The sequence below is a fragment of the Arvicola amphibius genome, chromosome 6 (assembly GCF_903992535.2).
Source record: "Arvicola amphibius chromosome 6, mArvAmp1.2, whole genome shotgun sequence".
Taxonomy (NCBI): Eukaryota; Metazoa; Chordata; class Mammalia; order Rodentia; family Cricetidae; genus Arvicola; species Arvicola amphibius.
The window spans coordinates 116903193-116916960 of record NC_052052.2 but is presented as its reverse complement, the minus strand read 5'-3'; the positions used below and the strand labels follow the sequence as shown (position 1 = coordinate 116916960).

At 39.9% G+C, this 13768-nt stretch overlaps 1 protein-coding gene across 1 annotated transcript in view; it reads left to right on the top strand.

Annotated features, from left to right (window-relative positions):
• Hecw1 (HECT, C2 and WW domain containing E3 ubiquitin protein ligase 1) overlaps positions 1 to 13768 on the top strand; it is a 123810-nt gene that overhangs the window by 30581 nt on the left and 79461 nt on the right. The window contains 2 exon segments of the mRNA XM_038334596.1: positions 1034 to 1109; positions 5372 to 5541. Of these exon segments, the coding sequence (XP_038190524.1) occupies positions 1034 to 1109; positions 5372 to 5541 (246 nt within the window).

Below are 13768 nucleotides of genomic sequence, written 5' to 3'. Positions count from 1 at the left end.
TCCTCGTCTCCTCATATTTAGCTTTCCTTGTTCTCTTTTCTTCATGTTACGTTCTGAGAGTGAACATGAGGTTTATTTCTTCCCCAGAGCATATGACCCTGCTAAGCCCATTCATGCAATTTTTAAACTCATTTTTCTTTAGAGCTATTTCATCTAATTCTAATAAATTTATTATTTAACTATGAACAATCTACAACAATGAAACATTTTAATACTAAGACATAAAGGTTTTTTATCTTGTTGAGCTATACATTTTCCTTTATTCCCCTCACTTCCTCTCCCCTCCCTTCCCCTTCAACCCTCTCCCAAGGTCCCCAAGCTCTCAATTTACTCAGGAGGTTTTGTCTCTTTCTACTTCCCATTTAGATTAGATTCATGTATGTCTCTCTTAGGATCCTCATTGTTATCTAGGTTCTCTGGGATTGTGATTTGTAAGCTGGTTTTCTTTGTGCTTTATGTCTAAAAACCACTTATGGGTGAGTACATGTGATAATTGCCTTTCTGTGACTGGGTTACCTCATTCAATATGTTTTCTAGATTCATCCATTTGCCTGAAAATTTCAAGATGTCATTTTTTACTGCTGTGTAGTATTTCTTTGTGTAAATGTACCACATTTTCCTTATCCATTCTTCGGTCGAGGGGCATTTAGGTTGTTTCCAGGTTCTGGCTATGACAAATAATAGCATATGACAAATATGCTGCTATGAACATAGTTGAGTGCATGTTCTTGTGGTACGATTAAGCATCCTTTGGATATATGCCCAAAAGTGCTATTGCTGGGTCTTGAGGAAGGTTGTTTCCTAATTTTCTGAGAAATCACCACACTGACATCCAGCAATGCAGGAGTGTTTCCTTTACCCCACAACCTCTCCAGCATAAGTTGTCATCAGTGTTTTTGATCTTGGCCACTCTTACATGTGTAAGATAGAATCTCAGGGCTGTTTTGATTTGCATTTCTTAGAATCTCAATATCCTTTACTCCTGTGTAGTGTCTGTTTTGATGTTGATTTGCATTTTTCCTTGTTTTTACAGATTTTTAAAGGTATTGGCTCTGAAGAGACTGCGCAAAGTCAAGGGAGTAGGAGGCTGATCAGCTTCTCTCTCTCAGGTACGTGTTGCTCACCTGGAAGCCTTTTGCAGAACATTAGCTGCTTTCTGATGGTGTCATAAACACCATGACAGCTTAAAAAAGAGAGTGTTTATTTTAGTTCACAGTCCCAGAAGGTTATGAGTCTATCATGACAGGCTGAAGGCATGACAGCAAATAGCAGGCAATGTGAGAGGTACAGGAAGCAGAGAAATCTTATCACCCTCCACAAGCAGGAAGCCAGAACTGGAAGTGGGACAAGGATTTAAACTCTCAAACTCATGCCTAGCAATGCACTTTCTCCAGCAAGTCTGCACCTCACTGTGACCCTCTTCAGACAGCACCACCAACTAGGAACCAAGTGTTCAAATACCTTTGGGGAAATTTTCTCATTCAAACCACCACGTACAGGGAACAAGAATACCTACCACTGTCACCTGACTCTAACCTACAAGCTTCAAGTTATTCCATCTCTTTGTTACTCACCGGTGAAGGTGAAGTAAAAATAAAAAGCATCTGGGCAATTTCCCTTTAAATACACAAGAATAATGAAAATTCAGCCAGTAATAAAGGCGGAAGTGTTTTGACCTTGTAGGAAGGGAAACTGTTGTCTTGGTAGCTGCATTAAGAGTCTGCTGAGGTCAAGGGAAAGAAAGCCTGGAGAGAGCAGTGGTCATCCAGTTCTAAACAGAACTTGCAGTCAGCCCACCTCAGTAGAGCAGATCAAAGCTGAGTTAGTTGGTCAAAACTACATTCGTGGAGAGAAAGAAATCAGTGGAATCCAAATAAAGTCGATTTTAATTTAGGCAAGTTAAAAAATTAATAGTGGAATGCTATGTGAAGCTTTTCCTGGGGAGATGTGAAGAGAGATCTATTAACCCTGGCAGGGGAATTGATTACAGCTCAAAGTAGCCATCTTAATGAAGTCAGCTTGGCAACTGAAGAAGTTTATTGGGGTCATTTAAAAGGGCACGGACAGCTCAGAGGCAGCTGCGTCGCTGGAAGCCCACCCTGTCGCGGGTGACAGCTCAAGACAGCTGCCCTATTAGAGCTCTCTGCAGGATGCCCAGGCAACACATATCGGAGCGTCTTCCCGGGGAAGCTCCGCTGGGCAGAGATGCTCTTCTCTGGACAGCTGTTTTCTACTCCTGTGATCTCTGGGTGGGGGACTCGTGGATCCTGTATGTTTCAGCCTTACAGGAATTGTAAGGTTTTTACTTCCTAAGTGTCCCTTCATCTTCCGTTCGTGGGGTGGGTGACGTTTCAGTTTGGAGGAGATCGATGAACATCAAAGAGTAGGGTACTTTTTAGTTTTCATGATCCTATGGAGGTTCTGTAATATGCTAACAATGGGAAAACTAGGTAAGGAATTACAGGAAAATTTTGCCCTCTTTACAGAACTCTGGTAAGCCTGACATTACTTTGTCACTAGAAGTGTAAAAGAACACTGAGCTGCTCTGGGTAAACTGATACACAGCACTCAGACCTTCACACAAGATAATCTCAGCTAAGTAATCTTCAAGAGAACACAATGTCCGCTCACCACAACTAGAAAACCGCAACCTTCGCCTATCAAATCAGTGTTCCATGCCGTGTGTGCCATGGATCAGAGGTCTCACGAGCCTTTGGGGGAGGTGGGTTATCACCCGTGGTTCTCTAAGTCGACATGTATCCAGGAGGGCAAACACATGTGTAAGTGTGTATCCAAAGTATCATCATGTATTTGTTTAGGTGGGAGGGGAAAAGGGGGTGAAGAAGGGAAACTTTAATAATTTTCTTTTACCAGGATAAAAGCTTGCAACTCTTGGGTTGCCGTTTTCATGTTCCTTTTGAAATGCTTAAGAAATAACAATTTCTGCACCTATTTTTAAAAACAGTAGAAACAAGAAATATCACAAAAGAATTGTCCAGAAACTAAAAGTAATTTTCTGTGACCAAAGCTCCAGTGACATCTTGAGGTCCAAAAAGGGTGTGACTGGAGACAGGACATCTCTGTCTGTCCCTCTGTCCCCATTTTGTCTCTGCCATGCAGATATAGTCTCTTAGACATAACAGGAAACAATTCTCTGTAACCCAGCATGACTCAAAACCAGGTTACCAAGATGTTCTAGGTGGAATCATCTCCTGTTGCCCATAGTATATAATTTAATTGTTCTAAAATGACAATTTCCAGCGATGATATGTAACAGGACTATAAACTTGGCAGCTAAAGAAGGAAGCCTAAAAAGGTCACAGAAACATAATAGTCAGCTTTTCTAGCTATGGTCATTTAACTCACTGTATATATCTACAGTAAATGTAAAGACTGTGGTAGAAGATGGTAGAGTTGGTAAAACTGCTTGATAGCAGAACTGACTGTCTGAGTCCAGACCCTAGGACTAAATAATGGAAGGAGAGAGCAAATCCCAACAGGTTTCACTCTAATATCCACCCATGTTCCAGCTCCCCCCTTTCTCTCTGTCTCTCTGTCTCTCTCTCTCTCTCCCTTTCACACACACACACACACACACACACACAGAGAGAGAGAGAGAGAGAGAGAGAGAGAGAGAGAAGAAAGAAAGAAAGAAAGAAAGAAAGAAAGAAAGAAAGAAAGAAAGAAAATATAATAAAGAGTAAATTCCAATGGAAATATCAAAATATACTCCATGTCTTAAAGATAAACAAGGAACATGTCACATAATCCATAACTAAAGGTGATGGTTGTTTTTTCTCGACTTGACATTAACTGGAGTCACCTTGGAGGAAGGAACCTCAGCTGAAGAACTGCCTCCATGAGCCTGGCCTGTAGCCATGCCTGTGGGGCAATGTTTTGAATGTTGCCATCCCTGGGCAAGAGGGCTTGAGCTGTCTAAGAACCCAAGCTGAGAAAGCAAGGGTTAACAAGCCGCCATGCATCTTTCCTCCGTGGTTTCTGCTTCTGATAGCACTTGAGTTCCTTCCTTGACTTCTCTCAGTAATGGGCTGTGATCAGGACATGTAAGGCAGGTCAACCCTTTCATCACCATGGTAGTTTTGGTCCATGTTTTAAAATTGCAACAGAGACTCAAGAAAGAACACTAAGCAAAGCCCCCCAAATATCATGAAGCTGACAAGACACAGTCAGCTCTGAGTATAAAATAAGAGACAGGGATTCTAAAGAACCAACTGGACAGCCATGGAGGTTGAGAAACACCAAGATAGCAAGACTTTTCATGAAGAAATAATGGAAATTCTGACTTGAAACTTACGTAGAAGAAGCAGTAAGAACAACTGAAGAACATGCATTCAAAATAAATCCTCCCACTACAACATGAAATTATTCATAATCAAACAACTTAAGTTAGACAGGTCAATTGCCAAGGTCTCCTCTTCCTGACCCCGTGGCTTCCCAGAACTCTAATCATTGAGAAGTCTAGCTCCATGGAGGTTGTACTTACTTTTCTTCCATGGGTCTCTGCTCTTTCGAACCCTTTTTTTGATTTATCCTTATTCAATTAAATCCACATTTATTATAAAACTACTACCCTTGGTTTTCTTATGTCTTCACCTATGAAAAACTTTATATCTTTTATCTAACACATTTCCAGTTAATTTTCTTCCATATCCACCACCTTTGATGACACCCAACCTCTTACCCATTCTCTTCCTCTTAATCTGTTTGTGGAACACCAGAAACCCAGTCCAGTCAGGGCCAGTGTCCTCTCATGAAAAATAAAGTGTCCACAGTACCAGCTGAACTGACATATAGCAAGGATTTCTTTCCCAAATACAATTTAACATATGCCAGGTAATGTTCCAAATGGAATTCTGTATATACACACCAATCCTTGTTTGTAATGAGATGAAAAATAGTCTAAACATTGTAAAAAAAATGTTTCAAATGTATATCAGTTACTTTTCTACTGCTGTAAAAAAAATAGCATTACCAAAAGCAACTTACAGAAGAGTTATATCGGATTTATGGTTCTAGAAAGAAAAGAATCCATTATGGCAGGGAGGAATGCCAGTAGGTGGCTAGATCAGAAAGCTGAGAGATCACATCTTCAATTGTAAACACCATGCAGAGGGTAGACTGGAAGTAGGGTGAGGCTCTCAAAGCCTGTCCCTAGTGACATCTTGCACCTTCCAAAACCTGCCCAAAAAGTGCCACCAACTATGGGCAAGTGTTTAAATATCTGAAACTATGGGGGACATTTCTCATTTAAACCACCACATCATGTTTCAGATTATCTGGTCTTGTATAGGACTTGTAGGTTCTCAACCTCACTAAAATATACTTAAATAAAATGTCATTTATTTGATAGATTTCCAAGCCATGGGGTTGAAGAAGGGGATGTTTTTCAACCCAGACCCTTATCTGAAGATTTCCATTCAGCCTGGGAAACACAGCATCTTTCCAGCTCTTCCTCATCACGGACAAGAAAGGAGATCCACGATCAGAGGCAACACTGTGAACCCCATCTGGCAGGCAGAGGTGAGTGCTAGGGTGTGGGGGTGCTGAAAGAAAGCTAGAAGGATCCAATGAAAACAAGTGCTGATGAGCCCATCCCTGCGCTCATTTTCTTGTGGAGCATGGACTCAGCTCTTAAACTCATGACCGCGAGATTCAGGCCTTTAAGGAATCACGTTCTCTCACAACTTGAACTCCAGGGCCTGGAATCATTGTCCCTGGCAGCATCAGGTAATGAATGCTCTGTCTGGGAGAATACCCTCCCTCCAACCCAAATTTCATTTCAGGCATCTAGAGATTTAAAAAGGCAAAAAGGAATGAAGGAAGGAAAAGAGGGAGGGAGAGAAACGGGGGAGTCTTTACTACTGGGGTCCTAGTCAGTGCTCAGCAGGGACCCAGCCTTGATCTATGCTTTTCACGCTTTATATAACTTATGTTATAAGCTTGCATAAGCTTTCATCTGCAGGTGACTATTAGATTTCCTGCCAAAAGTTACATTTTTCTGGGCAATTATCAATAAGACATTTTTCCACTAACAAAGCCTTCTACTTATTCATAGAGCTATGGGAATCAGCTCTCAAGACCTATAATTGTGGAAAACTGGCCCTTCCTCGGGGCTGTCTGGCAAATGTTTACCTTCCCAGATAAGAGCAAGCAGTTTTGATGAACAGCCTGTAATAAAGCAGAACTCAGCAGACCTTTTCCAAACTTAAGTCAGAAGTGTGAACTTCAATTCATTTTTTTATCTTTTCCTGTAGTCCAGGAGAAACTGGTTAGCATCTTACCTATCTAGAACTTATATCTGGACAACAATCGAGGCAGAACATTTCAGCTAAATTTCTTATTTCAGTGTAACTTAGTACTTTCTAAGAAACCTTATTAGTAAATCAAGTTTAATTAGTAAATTAAAAATTAGAAAGGGTTCAATCATACTTAACCGAGTTAGAACTTGTTATTCCTTCTGCCACATCACCAGTGGGTTCCTTTCTGATTCAGAACAGATGCCTGCAAGCAGGAAAAGTGCATTTAAACGCGATTACTCCCATTTCTCTATAGTTCTCCCCAGGTTGTCATCACCGAGAGCTCCAAACTACAAATGTGACCCTCTGGGTGGCTTCCTGGGATACTAAAGTCATCAGCTTCCTGGGTTAGATAAACTAGTCATCTCTAGAATATCCCTGATTTGGTTACACACTGCTTGATTTAGATAGATACAAAACCTAATTTTTCATAACATCTTGGTGGTTTGAATAGAGTGGTATGCAGCTCGCTTCCAGTATTGAACACTTCATCGCACCATTAAAAGACCGTCTCTACTTCTAAGTGTGTCTTCACCACCACCCAGGAGTTAGGAGTTCTTCAACAAATCATGTGTGATGCTGGGACTCACTAACTCACCTCCTAGAGAACAGGCAGGAACTTGGCTCAGCTTGTTTGACTCCTTGACTTTCAGCTGATCACTTGAGAACACGACCTGCCAACTGTGGCTGGAGACACAGGAAGCAGGGCAGGAGTGGATGAGCTCTGATGCAGAAGGTGAAAGTGTAGCTGGGCAAGCACAGAGCTCAGCTCGAAGCCTAACGTGGCTTGTTAGCAGTTCTGTAGGTTTGAGTCATCGGTTTTCCTTTAAGCCTGGTAATATCCTCACCCACCCACTTACATCCACCTGTAACTGACGGAGATGTGCCCCAACCTAACACACTTGCATTAGACAGAGCTCTTCCATGACTATTCACAACAGATCATTCTTATCTCTGCTGTGGAATTTTCAAACATTGTAGGCAAGAAAATACAGTGAAATATTTGGAACCAGACCTGTCTCATTGTCTCTTAGAATGTACCAAACCCTTGCTAAGTTAAATCACCCCTTCCAGGCTCCCCAGGAAGGCTTTTTAGAGTTTTGAAATGGAAATTGAGCTACACTTGAACCACTACTAACAGTTATGAACAGATTATAAAACACTGGAAAATGTCACTATTAAAGAATATTGGATATACAGTGACATGTTTATTCAATCCCAGATATTCTTACCAATAATTTCTGAGCTACTTACTGAATCCCTGCGGATAACACAAAATGCTACAGCAATTACTTATATTTGAATGAACAAGTTTGCCTAACACACTTGTCGCAAACGTAGTGTAAGTCATAGAAAACATTTCTTAAATCCCACTATCAAAATGGTTTGGTACTAAAAAATGTCAATTAGAATGCTTTTAACATTATGAAATTTATGAGTCTTTGCTTGAAATCATTTTTTCCTCTGGAAATATAGTGAAAAGTGCTCTCATTCTCTGTCCTCAGGTTTATGCATTGCATTTAAAATGCCACACCTGAAATTAGCTCAGTGAATCTCATGGGAGAGTTGTAGCTTAGGTAGACATCGCTCACCTGGGCCTGAGGCCTTGGATTCCATTCCCAGTGCCACGAAAACAAACAGAAATGAAACTCCACAAAGCAGCTGGCAACTAAATATCAGGAAAATGCTGCTTCTGCCCCTGTAGAATTCCTCTGTCCCTGACAACCGGGGCCAAATGGCACACAACAGATAGATATACCCTGCTTAATACCTCTGTACTTGATAAGACTCAGATTAAGGTGAAAATCTAGATATTGGCTGATATGAAATTTTATTCTCATGTTTTAAAAAATTAATTCTTTAAGAATGACAAGCATTGATTTCAATATCACTGTCATTCAGGCTTCTACTAGAATAGAATAGCCCTAAAGCTATACTACTCCAAATTTAAAAAAAAAAAAAAAAAAGACCTACCATGATCACGTTCTTAACAGAAACATCTCACTCTCTGCTACCAACTTCTGTATTACTTTTCTATTGCTTTGATAAAATGCCAGAAAAGAAAGAGTTTATTCTGGCTTAGGGTTCCAGAAGTAAAGTCAATAATGGTAGAGGAGGCTCAGAGATCCTATCTTCAACTCTAGACATCAAGCAGAGGATGATAACTGGAAGCAAAGCCAGGTATCGCCTCTCAAACCATGTTCCTAGTGATGTACTTCCTCCCTCAAGACTGCATCTTCCCAAACCCTGCCCTAACAGCAGCACCAACTCAAAGTTTTCCAGTGCCTATGGCGTGTATTTCTCATTCAAATCATCGTAGTATTATCCTAAATGTACGCTCTTTATTGTCCTTAACCAAAGTATGTATAATGAGGTAAGGAATAAGTTGTGTATCCAGCTCAAATTATATTGAGATGCAATACAAAATACAAACACAAGCGAAATTTTCAAGGAAAAAAATCCAAAAGTGGAATCATTACCCTCCAAAAGTATATAAGGAATACTAAGTAGAACAAATCTACATAGACTCAGGCATCTTCTCTATTTTGCATGTAAATACAAACAATTTCAAAGCTGCTTAAGATTTTTAGTGTTATATACTTAAGAATGCATTATTTTACTTTTGAGGACAAGTCATCCACACCAAAATTAGTTGTGAAATACTGGATAGAACTTATTTAATTTCTTTAGGTTTTTGCACATGTAGAACAAGGCATTATATGCCCTAGTTTTCCACAGACAAATATGAGCATTTAAAAAAAACTTTATTTAACTTTATTTCATGTGCATTGGTACAATAATGTCAGATTCTCTGGAACTGGAGTTACAGACAGCTGCGAGCTGCCATGTGGATGCTGGGAATTGAACCCCGGTCCTCTGGAAGACCAGTCAGTGCTCTTAACCACTGAGCCATCTCGCCAGCCCCAAATATGAGCATTTTTAGGTGAACTTTGGCAAACACAGTATAGTGGCACTAACAGGACACCTGTATTTCACAGTAACTTTCCTTGCCTTGTGACAAACAATTTATCTGACAAGAAACAATTTAAGGAGCGATTTATATTGGCTCACTAAGAAGAACACAATCGGTCATGGTGGGAAAGACATGGCTTGAGGCTCTGTTCACACAGCTTATTATAGCTCTGAGGGTTAGGAGACCAAGGACTGTGTGGTGAGATACAGCTGGCTTTAACACTCCAGCCCAGTTCTATGGCTCGACGTTTGCCATCAAGGTCCCATGTGCAGAAGTTTACACAACCTCCTAAGACGGAGCTACAGCTGAGGATGATGTGTTCAGACACATGAACCAGTGAGGAAGATGGCAACCAAGCCAGTGACACACATTTTCCTTTGTCCTGTTTCTTCCTTCTTCACTCTGATGTTTTTCTAGCCACGATAGGCATGGTGCTAAAAGTAGACGGATGAGAGTTGGCTTCATTTCTGTGTGACTTTTATCTTCATTTTTTTTCATGTAACTCTCAAATAACTTGCTGTATTTTTGTTTTGCTTTGATTTTCCCAGTCAAAATTCTTTCTGCTTGTTTTCTTTTGCTTTTATTGGGTTTTTATGTAGTTATATTTTAGTTTAAATTTAAAAACTGAAATAAAATGAGCCAAACAAGGATACAGGAAATGATAAATTTTGATTATGATTTCATGATTTCCTCCTTTTCTTTCTTCCCTCCGATGTCCCGATATTTCCTCTTATTCCCTCTCAATTTCATGGCCTTTTCTTTTATCATTCTTGTTACATATATGCAAATGAATATAAATACAATCTGCTAAGTCCATTTAACTTTGCTTGTATGAATACACTTTCAAAGTTGACCACTTGGTACTATTTAACTAAATTAGCGGGGGGGGGGGGGATTATCCTGAGAAAGGCCAATTCTCCCTCTGAGAAGTCATTCATTACCTGGAGTTCACAAAGCCAGTTGTCAAGAAGGGCCTGACATCTTGCAAGGCAAGATTGCAGAGCATGATTTGGTTGCATGTAGTACATTTTCAAATAATCATCTAAGGTTATTCTATGACTGTCTTTAAGTGAATCATTGCCCCTATCTTCTGCTGCCTGGTAGCATATCTTCGCCTCAGATTCTTCATCCACAAGCAGATATCAGCTGAAAATAGCTCCTTGACTCAAGATGAACTTCACTCCCAATTCCTGTCCATTCCAGAATTTGATTTGGCTTAATCTTGCACAGTTCTTGTGTATACTATGAGTTCGTATGTGCAGCTGTCCTGCACATCTGTCTGGAAGATGTTATTTCCTTGTACTTACCCATTGCCTCTTGATGTTGTGTTCTCTCTGTCTCCTCTTTCACAAAACCATGAGCCTTGGGGGAAAGGGTGTTTTGTAAATATACTATTGGGAACTGACAGTTCCACAGTCTCCTTCTCTGTGCTCCAGCATCATGTGGGTCTCTGCATGAGTCACCATGTACTAAATACAGGGGCTTCTCTGATCAGGGTAAAAGATGCACTAATCTGTGGATACACGGCATGTCACTACTACTTTATAAGACTATGTCCATTTAGCAGAATAATAGCATCAGGTTCTTCACTAGGGGCTATGACTAGCTTGTCTAGCCACAGGCTCTTGCCCTGATAATGGTGCCCGGTGTGGGCTTCATCCTGTGGGATGGGACTTAAATCAAATCAGAAAGTTGTTGGCTGCCCCCATTATTTTCATGACATTTTGGTCCAGTGAGTGTGTCTTGTTAGTCTAGTCATTATTTTAGCTCACAGGGCTCACAGCTGGTTGAGATTGGCGGTTACCTTTCATGTCTGGTAGGATGCATATCACCTTCCTGAACTGTAAAAGCTAGCCAATAGGGGTGAAGCTTCCAGGCCAGCACCCACTTGATTCCTCCATGATCGGTGACTGGAGTACTTTCAGCAAGGGTGTCTTACTCTCAGCTTCTATAAGGTAACCAATAACATTGTCAATAACCTGTAAATCTTGGCCATCTACAGGACCTCTCTGCCAAAAACAGGCAACTATTCCTAACACTGAGATTATAGTTTGTTGACCTATACTGTTGCACTATAATTCCTTTTTGACCATGCATGCATGTATGTATGTATGTAAATACTATGGATAGTTCAAGAAGCATCTACATTACTAAGTTTTCATATGACTTTTTAAAAGGTCTTTTGGGTTATTATCTATCCACATATTCTTTCCTCTACCCTGCCCACCTATCCTCCAATCCAATTTAGTTCTTCCTATTCCATTATTTCTCTTTGACTTTTTATACCATTGTGTTTGCTGTCCCCTCCCTTGAAATCCCCATTTTCTATTACTAAATTTTCTGATCTCTATGGATATTACAAAGGAAGCATACATCTGAGTATTCAAAGTGGCATCCACAAGTGAAAGATAACATGTAATATTTATTTTCTGAGTCAGTACAACCTCATTCTGACTGACTGTTTTCAACTCTATCTTTAACATGTAAAATTTATATTTTGTTTTTTAATTTTTAATTTTTGGGGATTTCAGTATTCTCTTTCCTCACTCAAAAATCTCATATGTGCCCCTATTGCTGTCTTTCAATTTCATGGCCTCTTTCTCTTTAATTGTTCCTGCACACACAAACACAAAGACACACACACATACACACACACATACATACATACATACATACATACATACGTGTGTGTAAGTATAAATATATATGTGGGTGTGTGTCAGTACCTACACTCCCACACACCTCCCTGTGAAAGCCTTTCTATTCACAGTATTCTGCATCTTAATTTACTTATTGTTTATAACCTACTGTCTCCCATCCCTCTTTTATGTGTTCCCCTCTAGTCCAAAAAACAAAAACTACCATATACCAAAGTTAAACCAGGACCAGGTAAATGCTCTAAATAGTCCTGTTAGTCGCGAAGAATTAGAAACTGTTATCAGAAACCTCCCTACCAAAAAGAGCCCAGGACCTGATGGGTTCAATGCAGAATTCTACTAGAACTTCCAAGAAGACCTAATACCTATACTCCTTAAGGTATTTCATAATATAGAAACAGAACAGTCATTGCCAAATTCCTTTTATGAAGCTACAATTACCCTGATACCTAAACCACACAAAGACTCAACCAAGAAAGAGAATTACAGGCCAATCTCACTCATGAACATCGATGCAAAAATTCTCAATAAAATACTGGCAAACAGAATCCAAGAACACAGTAGAAAAATTATCCACTATGATCAAGTAGGCTTCATCCCAGAGATGCAGGGCTGGTTCAACATACGAAAATCTATCAATGTAATCCATCACATAAATAAACTGAAGGATAAAAACCATATGATCATCTCATTAGATGCAGAAAAAGCACTTGACAAAATACAGCACCCCTTTATGATAAAGGTCTTGGAGAGATTAGGGATACAGGGGTCATTCCTAAATATAATAAAGGCTATTTACAGCAAGCCGACAGCTAACATCAAATTAAATGGAGAGAAACTCAAGGCCATCCCACTAAATTCAGGAACGCGACAAGGCTGTCCACTCTCTCCTATCTCTTCTATATAGTGCTTGAAGTTCTAGCAATAGCAATAAGACAAAACAAGGGGATCAAGGGGATTCGAATTGGAAGGAAGAAGTTAAACTTTCGTTATTTGCTGATGATATGATAGTGTACATAAGCGACCCGAAAAACCCCACCAAAAACAGCTGATAAACTCCTTTAGTATCGTGGCAGGATACAAGATCAACTCCAAGAAATAAGTCGCCCTCCTATATACAAAGGATAAGGAAGCAGAGAAAGAAATCAGAGAAGCATCACCTTTCACGATAGCCACAAATAGCATAAAATATCTTGGGGTAACTCTAACCAAGGAAGTGAAAGATCTATTTGACAAGAACTTTAAGTCTTTGAAGAAAGAAATTGAAGAGGATACCAGAAAATGGAAGGATCTCCCTTGCTCTTGGATTGGGAGGATCAACATAGTAAAAATGGCAATACTACCAAAGGCAATCTATAGATTTAATGCAATCCCCTTAAAGATCCCATCAAAATTCTTCACAAATCTTGAGAGGACAATAATCAACTTTATATGGAAGAACAAGAAACCCAGGATAGCCAAAACAATCTTATACAATAAAGGAACTTCTGGAGGCATTACCATCCCTGACTTCAAACTCTATTACAGAGCTACAGTATTGAAAACAGCTTGGTATTGGCATAAAAATAGAGAAGTCGACCAATGGAATCGAATAGAAGACCCAGATCTTAACCCACAAATCTATGAACACTTGATTTTTGATAAAGGAGCTAAAAGCACACAATGGAAGAAAGAAAGCATCTTCAACAAATGGTGCTGGCATAACTGGATGTCAACCTGTAGAAGAATGAAGGTAGATCCGTGTCTATCACCATGCACAAATCTCAAGTCCAAATGGATTAAAGACCTCAATATCAATCTGAACACACTGAACCTGTTAG